We start from the raw sequence: 26,320 nt of genomic DNA, 5'->3' as shown, positions 1-26,320 counted from the left end.
TTATTGGACCACGCCATGTGAAACAACTTCTGACTCGTGCGCTCTTCAGACTGCTCGGCCTCTCGTCCAGTACTCGCTTTATATCGCACTCAGGTCGCGACGCTTATCGGAATATACATATTTGAGCAGCATCTATCGGTTATAGGTCCAGGTCCGGATACAAAAGGCGTCTGGGTCCGGACCTGGCCCGCCAATTAGGAACCACCTGAACTAAACAACACACAGCACTTCAATCTACAAACTTGTAAAGAGGAGAACAAGTTTCTAAAAATCCAGGCATGTTATTCTTATCGTCGAAATAAAAATGTGAGTGACCTTGAAGAACTCTCGAGCAAATCCCCAAAATATATAAAGTCTGGAACCGCTCCATAGGCAGCTAGATGGCGAAGACATGGAGAACCCAGAGTACCCAGGGGAATAAGTATTTGGGGATATTTTAGGTTTCAGAACTGTAACAGATCGGAGAATCCAAAAAAGGAAACAAACATTCATGGGTCCACAAAATCTCTAATTCATCACTGTGTGTATTACACAAAGCTCCGAAGAGAAAGGAAAAACACACCCATATACAAACACAAATATCAAACCCCCCGTGTAACCACCAGGGGACCCATTGTGTTGCCGTAATGCAGGCTGGGGGGGGGGGGGGGGGCTCCGGCCATGTGCTCTGTTCAACAGGAGAGGGATCATCTCAGAAGCTGACCAGGCAGCAAACAGACTCTGTGGCTGCTGCTCTGAAGTCACTCTGCTGTTGCCATTACCACAAATGACACAGGCCGCCGGTCGGCTGAGAACCGTATCATCAAGTCGGGGAACAAGACGTCAACGGCAATCTTTGCCACGGCAGTGAACCAGCTGTTTGAAAGGCGACAAACAAAAAAGGTGAACAAGGCAGAGAGGCAGCGCCCAGCTGGAGGGACGCTGCGGATAATTCGATGCTTTTGACCTCTAGCTGGGTAGAGGAACTGGGATTTTTTTTTTTAAACACTTGAGGGACAAAGATGATGCAAAGCAAGAGGACAAAAAAAGAAAGATGAAACACACCGGTGAGCAGAACACTGTAAGGGGGAGGAGAGTGGAAAAACATCAGAGAGAGAGAAAGAGAGTGTGTGTACGTGTGTGTGTGTGTGTGTGTGTGTGTGTGTATGTGTGTGTGTTGCATCAGGCGTGTGCACTACTGCCGGTAACCAGGCAGGGACAGACCTCGTCTCATGGGGATGTGGGGGGAGCGACTTAATCAGCAATGAATACAACAGGAGAGAGAGAGAGAGAGAGAGAGAGAGAGAGAAACAGAGAACAAAAACCCAAAGCACTCTGTCTCACTCCGTCAGAGTCCCAAGCTCAGCGAGCACAATCTCCGACACTGCGTACAAAACACAATCCTGTGTCAACTGAGTTTAGGTCAAACGTAGGACAGAACTACCGCGACCGCCACTCCGCCGCCGCTCTGCTGACGACGATGGTGCGAGTGGAAACGGCTTCTGTTCTCCGCCGGACTCCGGGTGGATTATAGTAGCACGCTCGGGGTCGCTGTTCAGGGAACAATGATCAGTGGAGGCGCCGATGTCTGATGTTCGACTTCTTCCCCCATTTGGACGACAGACCCAACGACCTGGAAGGTAAACGGCTCTTTCCATAGTGCGTCTGCCCGTTTGTGTGTGTGCGCTTATATGCGTGTTGCGTTGGAATACGCTTTAGAGGTTTGATCGAGACAAACTAAAACAACACAAAAGATAAAGTTAAATCCTTATTATCTAAAAACAGATTTTAAGATTTTTGACTGAGCAAGAAAATAAATACAAATAAACCCTATGTAGAAACATTGAGAGCAAGCAAGCTACATGTTTGATCTCATTTACACGCATTACTTCTTTCTTCCCGTCAGTCAAAAGTGAAGTGAGGTTTGAATGAGGGCGGGGGTGGCATCTCCACAGAAGATTAGAAACGTGCATATTTCCATGCCCCCCCCCCCCCCCCCATGGAGATCTGTATCTTTGGTGTTGTTTTCAAGAACAGCATGACATAAGATCAGGAATAGTCCTCGGAGACATGCTCTGCTCTGATAGAACCTCCAATGCTTCATTTGAAGGTTTGAATAGAGCCTCTCTTTAACCCTTGTGTTGCCTTCGGGTCAATTTGACCCGATTCAATGTTTCACCCTCCTGTCGCCTTCGGGTCAATATGACCCGATTCAATGTTTAACCCTCCTGTTACCTTTATATTTACTAACATATTTTACCCTTGAGGTCAATATGACCCCAGCTATTAAAATCTCCAGAAAATTATTAGAATTAATATTGTTTTCCAAGTTTAAGTGTGAGGTACTTTATGTTTGTTTGTTGACTCCCGAAAGAACACCGACATTAAACATTGAATCGGGTCAAATTGACCCGAAGGCGACAGGAGGGTTAAATATTGAATCGGGTCAAAATGACCCGAAGGCAACACAAGGGTTAATAAGGTCTCCCGTCTGCTCAACACAGAACATTATGCGTTGACAGCTCACCGGTTCTACCGGCGGCAACTTCTGAGTCATTGTGTCCGGCATTGGGCTCCACTTAACTATTCAAAAAGTGCAGCACAGTCAATCAAATTAGAAATATATTGCTAGAAAGACAGCTGAAAGAGTAACTCGAGGCTAACTTTTCTCATGAAAGCAAGATGCAAGTCTTGAGGGGTGGGGGGGTTTGAGAGTCTGGCCAAACAATTTAAATTGCCGCCCCCCCCCCCCTCTATTAGGATTTTAGTCAAAAATAGAACTGTGACGTATAATAATAATAAGAATTCATAATAATAGTAATTAAAGACTTATTCGAAAGTGGCCGGCTCTTTGTGCCTCGATATCAAATGCTACCCGTGAGCTGGGGGGTTCAGAGAGTCCTTGTGAAGGTTTTGCTTTACATGATGATGTCCGGTCACTTTGAAGCTTCTCCTCATATCTCACAGAAATGTTGTTGGTTTACTCGTTGCTATCTGTTGTACCTTGCACGTCGCTCCTGCGGTATTCCTGTGACTACAGTTTTCAAATGATCCGCCAAAACTGCTTCACAGAGTCTCGATATCAAAGCTGTAATATCTTCAAAGGCATGAAAGAAAAGAAAATGTTATCAAGTGGTTGAATATATAAAATAACTCAACATAGCCTAAATTACTCACACTTGTATCTCAAGATGTTTACACAATGCTAAATTCATAATATAAAACAAAAGAAAGGACCCTAAAAGCAGATATTGTCTGTTATTTTTGACATGGGATTTTTCTATATTTTGTAGTCTAATTGTAGTAATATTTAATTTATGCTTTTTCAAATTAGAAGTTAATATTAGAGATGTCATATGATAATACTTGTGGTAATTGTGATCATAAACTTAAAAGATAACAATATTATTATTAATATATATATATATATTTGTCTTTTCTTTATATAAAGATGAAAGGAAAGAGTAGACCGAAGGGGCAAAAAGACAAAAAAAAGAGCTGAAAGAGATAATAATAAAATTAAAAATTAAAATTAAATTAAAATCTTCAACTGGTGTAATCTATTACTGTCATGTGTTGCCAGTTATGCGTCACATTTCAAATACCAGTTAGTAATAGACAGAATTCTGTACGCTAAACTACATTTCTTGATCTACAACCCGGCTCCATCAATTAGCGTTAGCCTACATATTTAACCCTATTCCACATCCCTCAGGGGTCCGAGACCCGACTGCAAATCAGCGATGTGGACGTCTCTCTTGCAGGAGTTTTATCCGCGGTGGTGCTTCTTGGATACGGTGAAGCGGGGCTATTATGCGCCAGCTTGAGGGGGCAAAATGCAGCTTCCTGTTGTGCACGGGGATGAGTATCATCATCTGTTTAGTTATTTACATGAGGGCCAGGATGCCAACAGAGCCCAAGCTGCTAGAGCCTCCAAGTTGCAGGCCCTTCGCCACCGAATGTAGCGCGTTACTGCCCGGCATGGAGGACGGAGTGGGGCGGTATCGCCGCGACTGCCAGGTGAGTCACCATAGAAGTTAAACTGAAGATGCAGCAACAACAAAAAACAAGGGTAACTATATTTTGATGACGTGGTGCTAATACATACGTGTTTCTGTCTATAGGTGGAAAGCTATATTCTCAACAGTCGCATGCAGTGTTCCAAATTGATCAGAGACCTCCACTTCATCACGAGGCCTCTGAGTCGGGAGGAGGAGGACTACCCTTTAGCTTTCATTGTGACTGTTCACAAGGAGCTGGAGCTTTTTGTGCGCCTGCTGCGGGCCGTATACATGCCGCACAACGTCTACTGCATCCACGTGGACAACAAGGCGTCGTCGGAGTACAAGGCGGCTGTGCTGAAGCTGGTCGGCTGCTTTGAAAACACCTTCCTATCCAGCCGCAGCGAGACGGTGACGTACGGTGGCTTCTCCCGCCTGCAGGCGGACTTCAACTGCATGAGGGATCTAGCAGAGTCCCGGGTGGGCTGGAGGAAGGTGGTGAATCTGTGCGGACAGGATTTCCCCGTCAAGAGCAACCTGGAACTGGTGCGCTACATGCGGAGCAAAGTGTGGCGGGACCGAAACATGACGCCCGGGGTCAAGCAGCCGGCGTCTATGAGGCACCGGACACAGCTCCAGCACAGGGAGATAATGGGCTCACATGTGGCTCTGACGGGGTCGGGACTGAAGAAAGGCCCGCCTCCGCACAATCTGCAGGTTTATTTTGGAACGGCGTACTACGCTCTCACGAGGGATTTTGTAGACTTTGTTCTGAGGAGCCCAATCGCCCGGGACCTCCTGGAGTGGTCCAAAGACACGTTCAGCCCAGACGAGCACTACTGGGTGACACTCAGTCACATCAAAGGTAAACTGCCCGTTTCAAATGGGTACACAGGGGCTCGTGTTCTGCAGCGCGAATTCGAGAAAATAACTTAATTATTAACTCGCGTGATGAGGATGTTTAAACAAAATGAGCTACGAGGTCAAACGGCACATTTGGCCCTGAAACGTTTTACACAGGCTCATTGACTATGCTTTTATGGCACGATTTTAAATTTCCATGAGCCGTGTGATCTATTGCAATATGACAGGAAGTGGTGGGGAGACGGGTCATAAAAAAAACTCACGGTTCGGATCGCATCACAAATCAGAGTCTCGGATCGGATCAGCACAAAAGGGGGAAAGAAGGCGAACCGAAACATTCTCGCCGATCGCGGTTTCTTCTGCCGCCGATACTAATGACCTTTATTGTTTGATTATAGCAGCCGGTCTACGAGGCTCCAAACAAAAGGAATTGCCACCGTCCCCCAAAAATATTGAAACCACTCTAAAGCCTGTTAACCATCAAAAACTCTAAATGTTATCCTTTTACTTTACTTCGGGTTTTTCTTTCCCTCATAAAAACACACGATTTAAATGAAAAAATAAATAAATAAAAGAGTGTACGTTTGTATTATATGCTGTGGGAGAAGTAACTGGTCTTTTGATCTAATCTTTTATAAATAGGAAAAACCACACGGTTTTGTATCTACGTCTGCGAATGAAACACTTCAAAAATGTAAAGTATTTTCTCATTTAATTAAGAATTTTGGTGCAAAATAATTCGATTTTGAGGTTGAAATATACAGTTTTTGTCAATTTAAAAATAATTTTGTTTCACAGTATCTCAATATATGCTTTCCTTAGACATTATTCCATTAAAAGGCAATACATTATCATAATAAATTAATGCTCAGCCCTAACTGGCACATGCCAAAGGAAATGTGACATTTAAAAAGATGCCGGAACGTGTTCTTTGCAGACAATGTAAAATTAGAAAAACTAAAAAAGAGAAAATGATGTGTTTTCGAAGTACCGCATATCCTTTATTTTCATCTCACACATACGGCAACAAGTAAAAACTACAGCGTATGATCTTGTTTTATCATCTATATTGTTTAAAATTAATTGTATGAACATGAATACTCTATATTTATCATCAAGAAACTTGTATGACCTTCTGATTCCCTACATATATGCACCCTTGGTAACTGCAAATTTTCACACTTGAGTAAATGCTCGAGTAATAAACTGTATAATTTTGGCAGCATATCTGTCCTAAGGTGATTCTACCTGAGGAAAAAGCACTTGCTGTCTTGAGGTCTAAACTTTGGCTATTGCACTAAACCTTCACAGACGTTAACTGATGTCAATATTGATATTGATCATTTTATGAGGACATTAGCAATACATTAACTTCATTGTAAGTGTTCTGTTTCTTCAGGATTGCTAGTGAGAAAATAAGGCTAAGTAAACATTCTTTAGGAAATAGTTGTGCTAGTTCTTGTTCGTGTGATCTTTGTGGGGCTGTGTTCATAAGTGATGAGTGCATACTCGGCCTGTCTGGATGAGAGGAGCTTGGGGAAGTGGTTGTGCACCACTACGGTGCACTGAGGTAGGAGCGTTAACGAGACACGTGAATGAGGTGTAGAGGAAGTACTGAAGAGCATATTTGGACAAGCTTCACAAAGATGACATTTCGTGTTTTAAAACCGCTTATTTAAGTTACACAAAAGAAAAAGGACGAGACTTTACCGAAAGGCAAATTCGCTTCCCCACAACGCTTTTTCGAAGGAAAGCATCAGGAACAAACTCCCACGCAGCAGATGTGGCCGTTCGAAAGGGGTAAGTAAATGAAGTAAACCCACATTTCAGTCAAATAACTACAATTACGTGTGTCTGGTTATGTGTTTGAAGAAGCTCCAGGCAGCCATCTAGCTGGAGGTTGGGAAGGAGACGTCCGGTCAATCAAGTGGAGGGATCAAGAGGGAATGACACACAAAGGCTGCAAAGGTGTGTGTAACAACAAGGTACTACTTTATTGATTAACCACTGGAGCACAGGGCTTATCTGTGGTCCAGCTTACATTCCACTCGTCTTGTGTGCATTGTAGAATTCTTGATACTACTGTATGTAAATGCCATTGCAAAAGAATTTGTAATGTAATTTAGAAGAAAATCATTACATTCCTCTTTTTCCTGCCAAACCCACGACTACACACATATAAACGTGTACTAATTATTAACTTGTTCCTCTCATTAGCCTACCTCATCCTCGTCCTCTCTCCGATGACAAAAAGACATCGTGTGCCTCTTCCTCTTTGTTTTATCTTTGACTTTGGCTCCAGACAGGATTACAGAACTACTCACTTGCAAAGGAAGCACAAGATTCACTCAGCAAAAGATGATAAAGGGACAGATATGAAGGGCGTATCTCCTCTGACGTATTCTTCAGTGTCTCGTGTCCCGTGTCGCATGTCCCGTGTCTCGTGTCCCGTGTGTCCCATGTGTCCCGTGTCCCATGTCCTGTGTCCCATGTGTCCGGTGTCCTGTGTCTCGTGTGTCCCGTGTCTCGTGTGTCGTGTCCCGTGTCTCGTGTCTCATGTCCCCCGTGTCTCGTGTCCCCCGTGTCTCGTGTCCCGTGTCCCGTGTCTCGTGTGTCCCGTGTGTCCCGTGTGTCCGGTGTCTCGTGTCCCCCGTGTCTCGTGTCCCGTGTCCCGTGTCTCGTGTGTCCCGTGTCCTGTGTCTCGTGTGTCCCGTGTCTCGTGTGTCCCGTGTCTCGTGTGTCCCGTGTGTCCCATGTCCTGTGTCTCGTGTGTCCCGTGTGTCCCTTGTCTCGTGTGTCCCGTGTCTCGTGTGTCTCGTGTCTCCCGTGTCTCGTGTCCCATGTCCTGTGTCTCGTGTCCCGTGTCTCGTGTGTCCCGTGTGTCCCGTGTCTCGTGTGTCCCGTGTGTCCGGTGTCCTGTGTGTCTCGTGTCCCGTGTCTCTCGTGTGTCCCGTGTCTCGTGTCTCGTGTGTCCCGTGTCTCGTGTGTCCCGTGTGTCCCGTGTCTCGTGTGTCCCGTGTGTCCGGTGTCCTGTGTCTCGTGTACCCCGTGTCCCGTGTCCCATGTCCTGTGTCTCGTGTGTCCCGTGTCTCGTGTGTCCCGTGTCTCGTGTGTCCCTTGTCTCGTGTGTCCCTTGTCTCGTGTGTCTCGTGTCTCCCGTGTCTCGTGTCCTGTGTCTCGTGTGTCCCGTGTCTCGTGTGTCTCGTGTCCCGTGTGTCTCGTGTCCCGTGTGTCTCGTGTCCCATGTCTCCCGTGTGTCTCGTGTCCCCCGTGTCCCGTGTCTCGTGCCCCGTGTCTCGTGTCCCGTGTCCGTTTTAAAATGACCTTTTACAGGTTAAAGATAACAAATAGAAGTGTTATCTAACAATGTGAGGCGAAAAAACCCTGCAGACTTGATATATAATATACAAGTAAAGACTAATATTGTCGTCGTCATGTGTTCCAGGGCATTATGTACGAGACATCTGCATCTATGGCGTGGAAGACCTGCCGTGGATCATCGACAGGAACAGCATGTTCGCCAATAAGTTTGAGAGCGACACCTTTCCCGAGGCCCTGGACTGCCTGGAGCAGTGGCACAGGACCAAGGTGTTGAACCAGGCAACTGTTTCCATAGAGCCGTCGTGGCTGCTGGCCACACAGAGCAACTCAAGCCGCGGCTACTTCAACGACACTGCCGGAGCATGAAATCGCTGCTGGCTGTGAATGTAAAAAATGTGGGCCGGGAAAAAACTGAACCGAGCACGTCAGGAGGACAAACGGTCCACTTCCTGTGTGGCGAGGCTACCGTTCAAGGACATATTGGTCTCTGTATGAAACTGTAATGGTTGTTTTGATAATCAGATGAGAGTGGGACTAAACTTATTTTACAGTAAAGCAATGCAGTTCATTAAAAAAAGGAAAAAAGTACAATGAATTCAATTTTAAATATACACGGATATATAACAGATACTATTTAAGACAACTGCACTACACAAGAAAGGTATTTAACAACTGAATAGGAATTGTATATTGTTTAATTTAATTAAATAGTATTTAATATTGTGTGTGTTCAACGTAAAAAAACACTGGTGAATTTTTTTCCTTCTTTTTTTCTATTTAATTGAAGAGTAGCAAACAAATAAAGACGATGTCAAAACTGTCCCATCTTTACTTTAAACACGACTACGTGCCTTATTTCACACCATGAAGCGACACAGGATGGAATGGCAGTGAGCGGAGGAAGAGGGTTCACCGACCAACGACCACATACCTGCTCCTTCCCCCCCTTCACAAGACGCCACAGCATCATTTCAGCACCACGCATTAATGGAAAGTGTCAAATAGTAAACAAAGTGCACGACTCACGTGTAAACAGTATGAAACGTATTCATATAAAGACAATTCTAGGGGTTCACCAAACAGTTGAAAGCTTCATCATAATGTTGAAATAATAAAAATATACCAGTATCATTCGTATCATACTATTGTTAAAATAGATTCCAGTGGTGGTTGAGTAGAACTGCGCAGAAATTCCTGATTTTTCAAATTTATTTCAGAATTCTGCTTCTACCCATGTTCGTTGGCCTTTCAAGAAATATATATTTTCACTCCAGAAAACCACCGACTTCTCCATTTTTAAGAATTTGCCAATTAAATAGCAACGACCCAGGTGCAGGTGCCATTTACCATTCAAAAGTGGAGTTGGACATGTGGAGTTGGCTTTTTAGACCATGAGTCCTGAGCGTCCACAGCTATGAAAGACACTCTGTGAGGATGTGCTTTAAACTAAATGTTAACGTTGGCATGCCAGCATGCTCATCACACTCAGCAGGTTTCCTGGTCACCATCTGCGTTTAGCGTGTTAGACAACGGACATTTTCTAATGAGCACACAAGACAGCTTACAGCTCGGGCTCGGGACACTGAAATGTTTTCCTGATGCTAATATCAAGAAAGTCAATGCAACTGTGGTTCTTGCCTTCGGCAGGCAGCCTCAAGGCTTTTAATCTAGAGCACTTAAAGAGAAGTACTAAGTCATCGCTTCAGAAGTGAGGTGAGCTAAGGTGAGTGAGAACAGTGGTTATTCAATATTTGATATTAGTTTTAAAAAGGTGAATTGCACCTATAAAGAGTTGCAGGCTTTGATCAGTTTAGGTGAACTTTAAACCTTGATCACACATAATTAAGATAACACACACAGCCGTAGGGTGTCATCAGACCGCTAAAACAATGGGGACTGCAAAGTGTAGGCATACTAAGGTCCCGAGGTCAGGTCTCAATGCCCATAGTCCATCCTATATCGGCTCTGAACCGGTCCAGTGGTGTTATGTAATGTTACAGAGTATCAGGACAGATGCAAACGTGGCCCTCTATATGAAAGGGAAACCTGCAGTGAATATCACTTTTCATTACATTACATGTCATTTAGCAGACACTTTTATCCAAAGCGACTTACAATAAGTGCATTCAACCTAGAGTACAAACCAAGAACAACAAGAACACAGGAAGCAGCACTTCCTCAACTCAGTCAAACCACAAAAGCACCACAATAAGTGCCATCCCAGTGCCACTGAAATGCAACTCTGTGTTTTAATCCAGATAGTCGAAAAAGATGTGTTTTCAGTCTCAGGCGGAAGATGTAGAGACTTTCTGCTGTCCTGATGTCAGTGGGGAGCTCATTCCACCACTGAGGAGCCAGGACAGCAAACAGTCTGGATGTAGAGTGATGAGCTCGAAATGCAGGAGTCGGTTGGCTGTTGCCGAGCGGAGCGAACGTGCCGGGGTGTGAGGTGTGACCACATCCCGGATGTAGACGGGGCCCGATCCGTTTAGAGCACGGTACGCCAGAACCAGTGTTTTGAAGCGGATGCGGGCAGCCACCGGTAACCAGTGGAGAGATCGAAGGAGCGGAGTGGTGTGGGTGAATTTCGGGAGACTGAAGACCAGTCGAGCTGCTGCATTCTGGATGAGCTGCAGAGGTCGGATGGCCTTAGCAGGTAGACCAGCCAGGAGGGAGTTGCAGTAGTCAAGGCGTGAAATGACCAGAGCCTGGACCAGAACCTGTGCCGCCTTCTGAGTAAGAAGAGGCCGTATTCTCCTGATGTGCAGCATGTACCTACAGGAACGCGTCGTCGCAGCGATGTTGGCCGTCAGGGAGAGTTGACTGTCTAGTGTCACCCCGAGGTTCCTGGCAGTCAGGGTAGGGGCCAATACAGAGCTGTTGAAGGTGGTAGTCAGGTCATGGGTGGGGGAGCCTTTCCCTGGAAGGAATAGTAGCTCAGTCTTGTCAGGGTTGATCTTCAGGTGGTGAGCAGACATCCACTGAGAGATGTCGGTCAGAGAGGCAGAGATTCGCGCCGCCACCCGTGTTTCGGCCGGTGGAAATGAGAAGATCAGTTGGGTGTCATCGGCATAGCTATGGTAGGAGAAGCCATGCGAACGAATGACAGAGCCGAGAGAATTTGTGTACAGAGAGAAGAGCAGGGGACCCAGGACGGAGCCTTGAGGAACCCCAGTAGTGAGAGGTCAAGGATCAGACACAGATCCTCTCCAAGTTACCCGGTAAGTGTGGTCGTTAAGGTAGGAAGAGAAAAGCGCGAGTGCAGTGCCTGAGATCCCCAGTTCCTGAAGAGAACAGATAAGGATCTGGTGGTTCACGGTGTCAAATGCTGCAGAAAGGTCGAGAAGGATAAGGACAGAGGAGAGAGAGGCTGCTCTAGCAGTGTGAAGCTGCTCAGAGACAGCAAGGAGGGCAGTCTCTGTTGAGTGGCCGGCCTTAAATCCAGACTGGTGAGGGTCAAGAAGGTTGTTACTGTGGAGATAACAACACTGGTCCAGAAAATGTGACAATGTGTTAATTGGATCAACTAAACATGATCATGGTGGGTTTCTAATTTATAATTTTTGTGTGTGTTTTTACTTAAGGCCCAACTAATAACTACATTCTCCCATAAATGACTGTCCACGAGCCAAATGTGAGATTAAACAAGAAAAAGGCAAAGTCTGCCTACGAGTCATTGGCTATAAATACAAGAAACTGTGTGCTGCCTAATAAGTCTATGTAAGCAAACATCTCTGCAGAGAGAGTCAGTTTCCCACAAGAGGCACTGTAGCTTTTCGAGTGGTTTCAGGCCCTATTTGTGGCAAAGTAACAACAGCTAATCGGGGCCGAGATGCTTTTACCTTCACAGAAACAACAACCGCGACTGGACAGGATCTGCTGTCTGCTACCACATGAAGGCCTGTGCATGAGCAATTACAACCGTAGCTTTTCATAGGTCGAGTTCCCAAATTGTTCGTAGGCATGCATTTTATTTCCATGTGGCTCTATTTCAGTTGTTATCAGGAACGGCTGAAAAAGATGAAAAGTAAACCCCAAAGATGCCTAGACTTGGATGAAAAAAAAAAAATAATAATAATAATAATATATGTCCGAAAGGATTTCTGGAAAATAGTTTAACTTTCTAATAATGAAAATGACAAACAAATTAATCAATTATGGTAGCGGAACGGAGAGCAAGCTGTATCCAGTGTCCCGTCCAGAAGTGTGACAGTCAATAGGCGTCCACTCGTAATACACTACACAGTATGTACATAACGCACAAATATAAATACGTCCTTTCGAGCTCAAGAGATCGCACTCAACACCCCCCTCCTCGGGTCTTCATCAATACATCCCCTTAGTGTGAAGTCAATCGGGTGAATGATTGTTAAGAAAATCAAAAAGGAGCTTAATATAGACATTCGTACAGAGACTCCTCCCATTTTAGTTCGACAACCAAACGTTTGCTAAAGACAATCACACATCAGAATGTGGTCAAACTGGAGGAGGCTACCTACAAAGGGGACAGTGTGTGTGCAGACACCAGCGGCTTAAGCTACTTACAGTAACTGTCTTTCAGGGCCAGATAAGTTTAGAAATTGTACTACTATTATTTATGTTAATGCTGCTGATAAGATTATCTATGCATCTATTAGTATCATAAACATGTAAGATATTTTCAAGATAGAAAAATGTGAGATTCCAAAATGAGAGGCCAATCACACCATCAGTCCGTGGCAAACAAGGAGACATTTTAGTCAGTGGTCAGACTGTTTATGGCAGTGGTCACCAACCTTTTTGAGGCCAAGATCCCTGACCTCTGCCTTCATGACCGGCAAGATCTCCCTATTGAGGCGTTGAGAGAAAACGACGGTCCAGACTGGACTTATGACTTTTTATTTGGCCTAATTGTCATTTGGGTCCAGCGTTCAAATTGATGTGACCAGGAACACAGAATTTAAGTGTAACATAACAAGTAAGATTTTTGTTAACCGCACACAATATGAACAAGAAAAAACACATTTGCAATGAGCAGCTGGATGAACTACCAATATAAATGTTGTATTTATTTACATTTCGTTGCCTCTGTACCTGGACTCTAGCAATGACAATAAATTGAATCCAATCCAATTACAGCATGACACTGACAACATGATCAGTCAGTGCAACTCATGTAAGTTCAGCTCTCATCACAAGGCCATCAAGCCATGTGACTCCAGTCAGTGTGATGGGAGTGACTGAACTCTGTCTGTGAGCTTGTAGCTAGTTCATAAGCACAGACAGACAGTCTGAGGCCTTCTGTGAGCTGTCTGTCAGTAATCCAGCTCCTGGTCTTTGATTTGGTGATTTTCTCAACTCCACTGACGAGTTTTTCGGGGCAAAATTGGTATTCATGAATGTTTTCTCATCTGGGACTGGTTCTGAACTCAGACCGTTGGTGAATACATTCACATCAGCTCTACAGACGTCCTCAGATTTAAATCATTTTCATAATAATAAATATGAGAATCACCATTTGTGACTCCTGCATCTGTCCCTTTTCAAATAATAGAATGAATGCAATTGCAATCACTTTCAAGTAAACCAGATTGCTCTATCAGACAAGAAAAAAAAGCTCAATGTTGAGCTTTTGTTTTGAAGGACAACAGCAGAAAAGCCCAACTCACGGAAGACCTGGCAAGTCGCCAAGAATCTCGGCTGTCGCGCATGCGCGGGCGTAACGTAAACATGTACACGAAGGTACAGGCATTTCAACATGTATTTATTGATGACTTAGTTTTATGTCGGTGTACTTTGAGCTTGTGTAATATGTGAAGTTATCAATATAGGCAGGCATGTGCACAGACATTTTGGGGGGCAGGTGCTCAAACCAAAAAAAGGGCACCCAATGCCAAAAAAAAATTCTGCCAGAGTTGAAGCATAAGCATCAATACACTGATGATGCTGTCCTCAACCTGCGTTTCCTCTGGGCAGCATCAGACAGCTCGCTTACATTTTCTTTATGAATAAAGATGAATTATTATATAGCAACAACAGTTCAAGCGTTCTGATTGGCTAATGGGTCGTCATGCCAGCCACGTATTGCCCTCCTCGCTGGTCAGATACGGATCCGTATTGCCCTCTTTCGTCATTTTCAAAATGAGCGATATTGATAGACATCAACAGCCAAGAGCAGTGGTCCTCAAACTCAGGCCTGCGGGCCGGATACGGGCCGCCTCCACATTTGGCCCGGCCCTCTGAACAAGAGAGGCCTTATGATTTGTTTTCAGTCTGGCCACGCAAATCCTAGACGAGCCCCTGTTAAATAGAACGAAATAAGAATTCTCTTTCTCCCTCTCCTCTCTCTCTTTTCTCTCTCTTCTCTCTCTCTTTTCTCTTGAATTCTCTCTCTCCCTCTCTCTATTTTCTAAACATAACTAACGTCAGTAAACAGCTGGACGAGGCTTTGAAATCACGGAGTTGTTTGTTTATTTTTTTAGGAAACGTCGGACCAGTAGTGACGTCATGTTTTCAGCAGCGTAATGTTGTGGTTGATTTATCACAAAACAACGCCAGGGGACAAACACCGTCAGGACCTGTGTGTCTGATGCTGCGGGTCAGAGGAGAAGGAGGTGCAGCCGTTCGGTGGCGCGAGGAGCACTGCGCTGAGGAGGAAGTGGAGGGAGGGGCCGCGGGGCGGGTCTAGGCGAAATTCTCACAAGAACTCAAATAAATGCCCCGTCGGAGATTAAAACACATTTGGGGGGACTTGATGACAGAGAGAGTAACGTTTATTCTTAAATACGGATGAATAAAAAAAATGTGTCTCCAGCAAAAAGGGCACTTTTCTCATCCAGGGCAAAGGGGCTGGTGCTTGAGCACCACTAGGGCTCTATCTGTGCACGTGTCTGAATATAGGTGTTTCTCCATTTCCCCTGCGCCTCACCTGTAGTGGTACGTTCCCCTCTTTCGGGGCGCACAGCTGACGGCTGTGTAAGCGAACCCGTTTTCAGGCGTTCATGAATCAGGCGGAGATCTTTTCTGACCTCAATCTTCCAGTCAGAAAGAAAACATTTCAGAAGACACCTCAGAAAATGTTCGAAAACAAGGAACAATGGCTGTGTCTACTACCGCACACTTGAGCACTTCGAGCACTGACTTTCAGTGCTTGAAGTGCGCCACACTGACAAAACCAGCAGAATTCAGTGGACTGAAAGTACCCGGATGGTGCACTGCAAACGGGCACAAAATGTAGTGTAAAACGATTTCTGAATTTATTTTCATTTTATTTTGGAGATCGACAGGGAACGTCTCCGAGATCGACCGGTCGATCGCGATCGACGGGTTGGCGACCACTGGTTTATGGTATACGTTTTCTCTCTTCTTGAATTTTTTGTCATTTCGCATTTCTAGTCGTCTGTGTTTTTTCATGTTACACATGATAGCCGACAATTTATTCCACCCGTGTGCAGGGTTTGGAGATTTCCAAACCTCCCATGGGAGCTTTAAATTATACACTTCCAATTTTGAACACACATTCTAATTTATCGAAGCAACAGATTGTCCATCTGGAACCACGTCAATGTCAGACTGCAAATGTTTTTCTCTACATCGATAACAATGCTGCTTATTTACCAAGCATGAGCAGGGAGAGAACTGCAGAGGCAGAATCACTACCAAACAACGAGGTCACCGAGGGAGAGGTTTAGTGGAAGGAAAGATTACAAATCTATTAGAAGAGTCAAAGAAATAAAATGAACAGTTTGCAGACCATTGAGTCGCTGAAAAAAGTTTGAATAGACAGACTTCGGGCAAAAAAAGATGAAATATTGCTCACCTTGTGGCAGATTTCTGTCTTGACCTCCTTCAGCGCCCTGTCAGAAAAGACACAGCCACAGGTCCGCAGGTAACAGAACCTGGAAATGGAAACATCGGAGGATGTAATATGTGACATTTCCTGCACAAAGTCATTTGTCAGTACAAGTATGTGCGGTGCATTCTTCTAACATTGTTTGATCTAAACCTTTGATTGAATGTTAATTCTGGTGATGAAAACAGCCGTATCCTGTATTACCAAAATGAATTGACATTTATAGCACAATGTGATCAACACAAAACTAGAATATTTTTGATTAAACCAGGTGCAATATACATGGAGCAGTAGAGCACCAGTCTTTTTAATTATTCTTAGGTGTTGGATCGTTTAATTGTTGGGTTACCTGTGCTTTCCATTCATCTCCAACCCAACAACGGGGCAAATGAAAATGCCGCACTGGATATCTTCATATACGTCTCCTTTGGTATTTCTTCTCTCTCCTTTCCACTCAGGGTTATCAGTCAAGTTCAGTTCCTTTATATCCTGTAAGGAGTGGATGGATAAACATGCAACATATTTTAAATATGAAATGAATCCAAATGCATAGGACTGAGCAATAAAGAGCATAAAGACTGGACTAAAAAGATCAGGCAAAAGAGCACATAGCTTATATAATAAAAAAAAAAAGTAGATTTTGCTTTTGGGTATTGTGATTCAATAACCAAAAGCTCATATGCAATGTTTGAACTGGCGGAAACTGTTAAATTGTTCCTCATCTGATCGGCTCAGGAAGCACCAGTGGAATAATCAGTTCCTCGTTTTCCAATAAAGAGTTTATCCCGCTGGAGTCAAAGTGTGGGCGAGTTAAACTGTAATAAAGAATGATATCATTGAGCAACTAACTGAGTGTGAAGATGAGATGGAGGAGGGAATGGCACAACTGCACAATAAAAAGAGAAGAAAATGTTAACAAAAAAATCCTGTGCTTGTGTTACGTCCTTCTCAACTGTGACAAAAAAGCTTTGAACAAAGTTAATGTAAAAACGTGCGTTTGATCTTCGATAGTCACGTGGGTTTCTTAACCCTACATTAAATGGATTAATGTTATAATAAGAGAGAAAGTTGCTCACATATATGTTTACATTTATATAAATGCTTGCACAATATTTTTACACTTGAATAAATAATGAATCCAATGCAAAGACAGTTATTTAACAATGTGTTTGGGAGTTGTTACATTTCTAGTGTTACAACCGGCCCTTTCAAGGCAACCATGATGCTGACGCCGGGGTGCAAATGAGTTTGCTACCCCTGGCTGAGGACATAGCTGAGGGCATCGCCCAGCACAAACATTGCAGGACTCGGTCTCTGCTCATGGCTCAGAGGATACCGATTGTGGGCAGGAATTGGCTGACGGAGGTTCTCATATCCCCCACCCCCCCCTTGCCGAAATCATAACGTTTGGAAGGATTGTTTTCTGTGACTTTGTACCGAGTCTTGAGGATCACAGACGGTACTTCTATTGTTGGCAGGAGGAGTCGGGTGTCCCGCCAAGACCGGTCGAGTCAGTCCCCCATTCCTCCCCCGCAACTACCAACAAAAGGACTTTTCCACCTAGTCTCGGCTTAGTAGGAAATGAATGTTATGGTCAATCTGTAATGTAATCAAATGTAGTAAACAATTAAACTGTTGCTATGCCCCTGCAAATATTCCTGCAATAAATATCTAATCTGCATTTAAAGCAAGTGGTGCTGAGTGTTTATCATGGGAAAGTAGTGAAATGTATACTATTCACGACTGTAAAAAGCCAAGTACTATTGTGTGCATAACAATAATATAGTTCTGATCGAATATTGTAGTTCCTAGTCCACTAAACAGACCCTAAGAGCTTAAATCCGAGCTATTAGTACCTATCCTGGCACCTTACCAAGAGCCTCGGTCCATTAGAGGAAAGCCGCCATTAACTGACGCAACTGATAGACGGTCGAGTGCAGTTGTGAGTGGAAGCGGGGCAGACGTCAGGAGGGACGTCAGTGAGCAAAGCCAGGCGTGTTTCCTCGACCAAACAGATCTCAAACATCGAAGGAGATCCGGAACCATTGAACGGAGAGACAGTTAATTAGAGTAGAGACTGTGTCTGTCCCACGGCCACTTCAATTAAATAAATCAAAAGTAAGCAGAAGAGGAGTCGTACACAATAACCTTATACAAGTTAACACCATTATTTCAGCAGTGCAACAAAATAGGTCTATTAAATGTGGTCTCCTAAATATTAGATCTCTGTCATCTAAAGCTGTGTTACTAAATGATTTAATATCAGATAATCACATTGATTTATGTTGCCTAACTGAAACCTGGCTGAGCCATGAAGAATATGTCTGCCTGAATGAATCGACTCCTCCAAGTCATATTAATACTCACATTCCTCGAGGCACCGGTCGAGGAGGTGGAGTAGCAGCCATCTTTGAATCGAGCCTATTAATTAATCCTCAACCAAAATTACACTACACCTCATTTGAAAGCCTTGTTCTTAGTCTTTCACATCCAACCTGGAAAACACTACAGCCAATTCTATTTGTGATTCTGTACCGGCCACCAGGTCCATATTCAGAGTTTTATCTGAATTCTCAGAATTTATATCAAGTTTGGTTCTTAAAACTGATAAAGTTATTATTGTAGGAGATTTTAATATCCATGTGGATGTTGATAATGATTGCCTTAGTGCTGCATTCATCTCCTTGTTGGACTCGATTGGCTTCTGTCAGAGAGTACAGAAACCCACTCACAGCTTTGGCCACACGCTTGATCTTGTTCTTACTTATGGCGTTGACATTGAGCATTTGAAGGTCTTCCCACAGAATCCTCTTCTGTCAGACCACAACCTCATAACTTTTGAATTTATACTACCGGAGTGTACTCCGTTAGTCAAAAGTTTCTACACCAGATGTCTAACTGACAGTGCTGTAGCTAAATTTAAAGAAGCGATTCCTTCTGTATTTGATTCGATACCACGTCTCAATATAACAGAGGACTCCTGGTCTAACTTTAGTCCGTCCCAGATTGATCATCTTGTCGATAGTGCCACAGGCTCTTTGAGAATGACACTGGACTCGATAGCCCCTCTGAAGAAGAAGACAGTGAGGAAGAGGAGGTTTGCTCCCTGGTATGACCCTCAGACCCGCAAACTAAAGCAAACGTCACGAAAGCTTGAACGCATATGGCGTTCAACTAATCTCGAAGAATCCCGCTTAGTTTGGCGAGATAGTCTTAAAACATATAAGAAGGCCCTCCGTAATGCCAGAGCAGCCTATTACTCATCAGTAATAGAAAAATAAAAACAACCCCAGGTTTCTCTTCAGCACTGTAGCCAGGCTGACAGAGAGTCACAGCTCTGTGGGCCGAGCATTCCTATAAACCTTAGTGGTAATGACTTTATGAACTTCTTTAATGAAAAGATTTTAACTATTAGGGACAAGATTAATATTCTCTTGCCCATAACCAGTGCCAATCTGTCCTCAAGTGGAATGGCCTTGGAAACCGCTGTATGCCCTGGTGTATATTTGGAGGCTTTTCTCCCATCAACCGTGACCAATTATCTTCAACGGTTTCTACTTCTAACACATCTACCTGTCTCTTGGACCCCATCCCGACGAGGCTGCTTAAAGACGTTTTGCCTTTAATTGGCGGCTCTCTATTAGATATTATCAATGTGTCTCTGCTAACAGGCCACGTACCACACTCCTTCAAGGTGGCTGTTATTAAACCTCTCCTGAAGAAGCCCACTCTGGATCCAGAGGTGTTGGCTAACTACAGACCGATCTCTAACCTCCCCTTCCTCTCCAAGATCCTTGAGAAAGTGGTGGCAAATCAGTTGTGCGACTTTCTACATCATAATAGTTTATTTGAGAAATTTCAATCAGGATTTAGAAAACACCACAGCACCGAGACGGCACTGGTGAAAATTACAAATGACCTCTTAATGGCAGCAGATAAAGGACTCCTCTCTGTGCTGGTCTTGTTAGACCTTAGTGCTGCATTCGACACCATTGACCATGACATCCTGTTACAGAGACTGGAGCAGTCGATTGGCATTTCAGGCACGGCACTAATTTGGTTTAAATCCTATTTATCAGATCGATCTCAATTTGTATTTGTAAGCGATGGCGCCTCGATAACCACCAACGTTAATCACGGAGTTCCACAAGGTTCTGTGCTTGGACCAATTTTATTTACCTTATACATGCTTCCTTTGGGCAATATTATCAGGAAACACTCCATAAACTTTCATTGTTATGCAGATGATACTCAACTATATTTATCGATAAAACCAGAGGAGAGCAACCAACTCTGTAAAATTCAAGCATGTCTTAAAGACATAAAAACATGGATGACCTGCAACTTCTTGATGTTAAACTCAGACAAAACCGAAGTAATTTTAATCGGCCCTGAGCACCTCAGAGATCAATTATCTGGTGATGTGGATTCTGTAGATGGCATTGCTCTAGCATCCAACACCACTGTAAAGAATCTTGGCGTTATCTTTGATCGGGACTTGTCCTTTAACTCCCACGTAAAGCAAATCTCAAGGACTGCATTCTTTCATCTACGTAATATTTCAAAATCAGGCACATCTTGTCTCAAAAGATGCAGAAAAATTGGTTCACGTTCGTTACTTGAGACTGGATTACTGCAACTCCTTATTATCAGGCTGCTCTAATAAATCTCTTAGGTCCCTCAATTGATCCAGAATGCTGCAGCTCGTGTTCTCACTAAAACTAAGAAAGAGATCACATCACTCCTGCACTAGCTGCTCTGCACTGGCTCCCAGTAAAATCAAGAATCACTTTTAAAATTCTTCTCTTAACCTACAAAGCCTTGATTGGTGATGCTCCATCATATCTTAAGGAGCTTGTAGTACCATATTGCCCCACTAGAGAGCTCGCTCACTAAATGCGGGACTACTTGTAGTTCCTAGAGTCTTAAAAAGTAGAATGGGAGCCAGAGCCTTTGGTTATCAAGCTCCTCTTTTATGGAACCAGCTTCCAATTTCAGTCCGGGAGGCAGACACAGTCACCTCGTTTAGAGTAGACTTAAGACCTTCCTCTTTGACAGAGCTTATAGTTAGGGCTGAATCAGGTTTGCCCTGGTCCAGCCCTTGATATGCTGCTATAGGCTTATAGCTGCGGGGGCGTTTAGGATGCACTGAGTACCTATCTCCTCTTTTTCTCTCCTTAAGGATGAATTTTCATCTCTCAATCACACGTTACTAACTCTGCTTTCTCCCGGAGTCCTTTTGACTTCACGTCTCATGGGGTCATCGGACCCTATGAGACGGCATAGATCTATCTGCCTGATGGATCGTTTGGGTCGTGGAATTCCTGCTCCTGACTACGCCACTGTCCTGTTGAGACTCCCCCCACTGTTGAGACTCCGCCCACTCCTCCTCCCCACCGCCATCTGCCTGATGGATCGTGGAGGTCTCCATCGTGGAATATGCCTACTATGAACTATTCATACACTCTGTCATATTCATTGAATGTATTTTAACTCTAAATCTGTCCTTCTGTACACATTACATCTATTGCATCTGTCCATCCTGGAGAGGGATCCTCCTCTGTTGCTCTCCTCCAGGTTTCTTCCCTTTTTTTTCCCCTGAAGGGTTATTTGGGAGTTTTTCCTGGTCCGATGTGAGGTTTTGGGGCAGGGATGTCTATGTGTACAGATTGTAAAGCACTCCGAGACAAATTTGTAATTTGTGAAATTGGGCTATACAAATAAACTGAATTGAATTGAATTGAATTAGACAGTCCTGTGAAAGGGGCTTATTTAAGTTTTTTTTCTATTTTTGGGGAATTTTTCCTGATCCGATGTGAGGTCCTGGGACAGGGGTGTCGTTTGTGTTCAGATTGTAAAGCCCTCTGAGGAACATTTGTAATTTGTGATATTGGGCTATACAAAATAAACTGAATTTAAGTGAATTTAATTATTTCTCAGTTCTTAGAAAATATATGGTGAAAGCACCGATGTCCTACAATTAGAGATGCACCGATCAGGTTTTTGGTGCCGATCACCGATCACTGAAATCAGTATCTGCCGATCCGATAATACCGATCACGGTGTCGATTGAAGCATTCTATTTATTGTGTAGCATTATTGCCTAGGACTATGAGGAAATACATATATAAAGCACCTCAAACATTAAAGAAATTACCGATTTCTTTAAACATTTAGGACTTTTACTTTGAAAAATGTCCTAATTGATACATTAAAATTGTTTGATTGCTATTGTAGGGGATTTCAGATATGTATGGAACACATCTGCATTATTCATTTCCTGGAACTCTTGGGGAAACCTATTTACAGGACTTTTTTTAACATACAAAAGTCTGACCTATTTTTATAAATTCTTCCTTGGTGCAGTAAAAATGTTTTAATGTGAGCATAATTTAAGCTAAATCTCAGAAACGATCTATAAAGATACAAAATCAGTTCATTGTTTACTTGTATATGCTAGTGTATGATTTGTCGACATCATATTTTGATAAACGGATGTTGTTTCACGTGGTTCTTTCCGCTAACTTTGCAAAACCGGATGTTGTCACTTAAATCCTTCCGCTAACTATCAAAACCCTCGCGCGCTCCTGATCGAATGCGTTTACCGTCAACATCAGTCTATAGGGGATCAGATATGTAAGAGTCGGCTGAGTTGACCCAGAGATTCAACTCGGGGGACGGGGACGCCGCTCGGTGCGTGAGGATCCCCTCGTGGACCTCTCACTCTGCGGCCCTCGCCGGGCGCATCGTCTCCGTTGCGGTGCGCGGCGATTGAAACGTCTGATAGTTCTCGCAGATGTTACGTCATCTGATCGGCCGTTTTGATCGGCCGTTTTGAGAATGCCGATCAAAACCGATAATGGGAATATCGGCCGATATGGATCGGCGCCGATCAGATCGGTGCATCCCTACCTACAATATCGAGAGAGGTATTCAGTCAAAAATATCCTTTTGTTTCATTAAAGTGTCAACACCAACGAAACACACACCCCCACACATAATGTTGGAAAAACATTGTACAGCATAGCTTTGACTTTGAGAGTAGAAAACGTCTGCAACAACATACCTTGATCCCACGGATGTGAGTTACAGTGTCAGTATTGGGTCTCTCTGCAGTCTTATCCAGAAGATATTCAATAACAGCATCTTTGTTGAACAGCCTGAAACAGAACATGGACCACACTTTCAGGACACAGTGTGCTAGTAAAACGCAGACATGGGTAGATAAATGGGCAACCCTGGTCACGTCATTAGTTTGTGACACAAACCCAATCTGGGTTGTTGTGTTTGTCATCACACATGCTTGAAGACGAACAAACAAAGAAAAAAGGCCAACTCTCACCTTCCCAGATCACAAGCAATGATGGGGCGTCTGAGTATTTCCTGGCTCAAGGCACAGTGTTTCCATTTGGCAGCCGACTCGGCATGTTTATCAATCTGGAGACACAAACATACATGTAAGAGCACGACATACAAATACAGCGTTTATAGTAGTCAACTGTCTTCCTCTTTAGCCTGTGACAATATATATATAAAATATATGTATATATATATACGTGTGTGTGTATATATACACACACACATATATATATATACATATATATACATATATTTTATATATACAAATATGAATATATATACAAATAAACGTATAGACATTAGTAGTGTAACTCCTGTTTAAAAAACAAATTTTAGCCAACCTCAGTGTGAGTTAACGCGGCAAAGCTGGCTAATATATAATTTAAGTAAATAACATACCTAAAACAACTGAATCTATCAATTCATAATCTCGTCTTAATTATCGATGCAAATACCCATAATATAATAAAAAGGCCTACGTTACTGTTAGCCACCTAAGCTAACTACTGGCAGCTAAAGAAAACATTGCTATCCGTTGTGAATTTCAAAAGGAAGAATAAATAACACACCATCACCACTTTTTTGGGGCCTTTCACCAACTCGTGTCTTTTAGGAATCGTTCCGCCATCACATCCCATCTTGGAGACTAACTTCCAGAGTTTAGTTTGAATAACCCAAATAACTTCGGTTAGCTTACTATGTACAGAAGCTACGGACAGACAGGAAGTGATCGGGTTGTAAACAAACAACGAGAGATCTGCAACGCTCGCGGGATGTGCGGCTAATATGACGTCGCCCTCTAGCGGCTGAATGAACTCCTCAGGTGTATTTTGTAGCTTCAGCCACAGTGTGGAAGCATCAGCCTACATTTCTGTTTATTAGTTTCTGTTCAGCAAGCAGCTCAAATGGGAGCTGCCGGAGGAATGCGAATTTAAATAAAGAAATAAAGAAATGAATTAACAGAAGGATGAGGACATATTTGCATAATAGCCTACTTACTAAGTAATTGATTGATGACTGATTACACATAAGAACCTTTGGTAATGCTTCAAGTCATCCTTTTCTCCAGTGATTGTCTTAGTTGTTCTATACTATTAAAACATTTAAATATATTTAAAAAACAATTTCACCCAGATTACTTAACCTGTTTACTGCCCATCCAGCTATTAAACCCAGGACTAGTAAGTGACATTAGTCTGGCTTTCAGGCCTGTTGTCAGAGTGGTCTAAAGATGAAAGTTTCCTTGGAAGATAGTTCAATGAGTGCTAATTAGATCTGCTTCCTGTGCCTTGTAGGCTGCAGATTAGTTTACTATCGATGGCGTTGTCCAAGAGCGACCATTAGTTTGGGGAATACCTCAGTGGAGACATCTCTGGCGGCATGACTGATTATCTGTGTGGAATAGAAAACTGAATAAAAACACAGCATTGGACGTCATTTTGGCTGAGAAAATAGATTTCAATGTTCTTCCACTCACCACACAGCTGCTACTGTGGCTGCCAAAATGTAGCAAAATTAACAAATATAAACATAAAAACATTTCTCCATTTTGCCTGTTGGTTCGATTGGTTCTTCCTGTAATCTATAAATTGTGTTATGTGTCTTATTGAATTTCCCCCCTTTCTCACACAGAGCTAAATGTTTAGTATGGATTTTCATTAGAGGCAATGGAGTAAAAGCTCTGTTAGCAAACTATCTGTTGAGAGAGTGGAGAGCCCCAGGCTGATAGTGCAAGCCAACACCTCAGGAACACACAATGCACAATGGCCACTGGACAAAAGGAGACTAGAACAATGGTCCTTTATCCTTGTTCTGCGAATTCCGTGATGTATTATAGTTGTGTGTATTCATGCTGGCTTGTACCTGATGCACCTCATAAAGCATATTACAAAGATCTCTTCGGAAGAAAGTTATTTGAGTCTTTGTAAAAAAAAGTGACACATTGTTGTATTTGGTGGCTGTGCTTCACATGTCCAAGTTCTAAATCCACTGTGAACACCACTAAAAATCTTGTTTCAATGAAAAAGTGCACCGACAACCAAAGATAGCTCTAAAATCATCTTACCCTGTTGTTAACGACTTGTCATTTACTCGATCGTGTCGTCCAGATATCACAGCTTCCATGTAAAATATTTGTTTTATTTATTGGTTTAAAAAAATAGAGTTCATTTCATATTGTACAGTGCATGTCAATTTCGAAATGAATATGAACCTGATGTGTTGAAATACAGTTCTGAGCGCATTCATTTATCCGACAATTTTTAGTCGGCAGATACCAAATATCTAGCAAAGTAACCGGTGTCAGAATCATTTCACAGTTGAAGTGACTGCAATCCAAAGCTAGAACGTGTCACTGCCAGAGCCAAGTAGAGGTCAACTGTTCTGACCTCCATCCTCTCCAGTTTTACAGTTAAATCTGAGTTTGCACAGCTGAAATGCAGCTTCCTCCTCCCTTTGATTGACCTCCCTACCACACATATCTTCCTGGTCTGCAGTGGTGCTACCCAGCACGGCTGACCCAAAGAAAACCCCAACCACCAAGCGCCCATCCAACCTCATGTTTATACTTCTATGATGAGTCCAACCTGCCCAATCAGACTTCCACTGACTGGCCTTGAACTGAAACTGTATACATCTTAACCATCCCAGCCATCCGAGGCAGCCGGTGGAAACCAAGGCTTCATACATTGCAACGACCACCACTGGTTGTGCACCGAGTCCAATGCATTGAGCGTTTCTAATTGGGAAGGAATTGCTTTGTTTACATTGGCACTAGTTGATAGAGCTGGACCCTTAAGTCCCTCCAGCCAACCGGGCTAAAGTCCTCTGAAGGAGAATAACTAAACTCCGAAGCACAACTGGAAGGAAATTATTTGGAACAGAGTAAAGGGATATTTACTCAATTATATTTGATCAACTAAGTTAATGCCTTCTCTGTGAGGCAATCGAAGGCTTTGTCTTTTTT

At 43.3% G+C, this 26,320-nt stretch overlaps 3 protein-coding genes across 8 annotated transcripts in view; 1 reads left to right on the top strand and 2 right to left on the bottom strand.

The window, feature by feature from the left end:
* Window positions 1-24,060, bottom strand: part of rtf2 (replication termination factor 2) — a 30,553-nt gene extending 6,493 nt beyond the window's left edge. Inside the window, exons 1-5 of the mRNA XM_056436415.1 lie at window positions 23,925-24,060; window positions 23,339-23,433; window positions 23,063-23,156; window positions 16,346-16,485; window positions 15,964-16,042 (exon numbers count right to left, since the gene is read on the bottom strand). Of these exons, the coding sequence (XP_056292390.1) occupies window positions 15,964-16,042; window positions 16,346-16,485; window positions 23,063-23,156; window positions 23,339-23,433; window positions 23,925-23,993 (477 nt within the window). The 5' untranslated portion in view covers window positions 23,994-24,060. The remainder of the gene's footprint in view (window positions 1-15,963; window positions 16,043-16,345; window positions 16,486-23,062; window positions 23,157-23,338; window positions 23,434-23,924) is intronic.
* On the top strand, window positions 715-9,003 carry gcnt7 (glucosaminyl (N-acetyl) transferase family member 7). 6 transcript variants are annotated; one of them, XM_056436389.1, is made up of 5 exons: window positions 715-1,619; window positions 3,744-3,999; window positions 4,104-4,845; window positions 6,717-6,812; window positions 7,062-8,376. In XM_056436389.1, exons 2-5 carry the CDS (start codon window positions 3,793-3,795, stop codon window positions 8,165-8,167), a joined length of 2,151 nt encoding a protein of 716 aa, XP_056292364.1. In that variant the 5' UTR covers window positions 715-1,619; window positions 3,744-3,792; the 3' UTR covers window positions 8,168-8,376. The 6 variants fall into 6 exon arrangements, with proteins under 6 accessions (XP_056292364.1, XP_056292366.1, XP_056292369.1 ...); XM_056436394.1 differs by having other exon boundaries at window positions 724-1,619; window positions 6,717-6,829; window positions 7,062-7,180; XM_056436393.1 differs by having other exon boundaries at window positions 727-1,619; window positions 6,717-6,829; window positions 8,290-8,540.
* LOC130207733 (uncharacterized) lies at window positions 9,459-11,417 on the bottom strand. The gene has a single exon (XM_056436417.1). It carries the CDS (start codon window positions 11,141-11,143, stop codon window positions 10,451-10,453), a length of 693 nt encoding a protein of 230 aa, XP_056292392.1. The 5' UTR covers window positions 11,144-11,417; the 3' UTR covers window positions 9,459-10,450.
* Window positions 24,061-26,320: the final 2,260 nt, after the last annotated feature.

This window comes from Pseudoliparis swirei, chromosome 18, assembly GCF_029220125.1.
Source record: "Pseudoliparis swirei isolate HS2019 ecotype Mariana Trench chromosome 18, NWPU_hadal_v1, whole genome shotgun sequence".
Classification (NCBI taxonomy): Eukaryota; Metazoa; Chordata; class Actinopteri; order Perciformes; family Liparidae; genus Pseudoliparis; species Pseudoliparis swirei.
The sequence above is the reverse complement of the archived record's forward strand: the minus strand, read 5'-3'. Positions and strand labels throughout refer to the sequence as shown.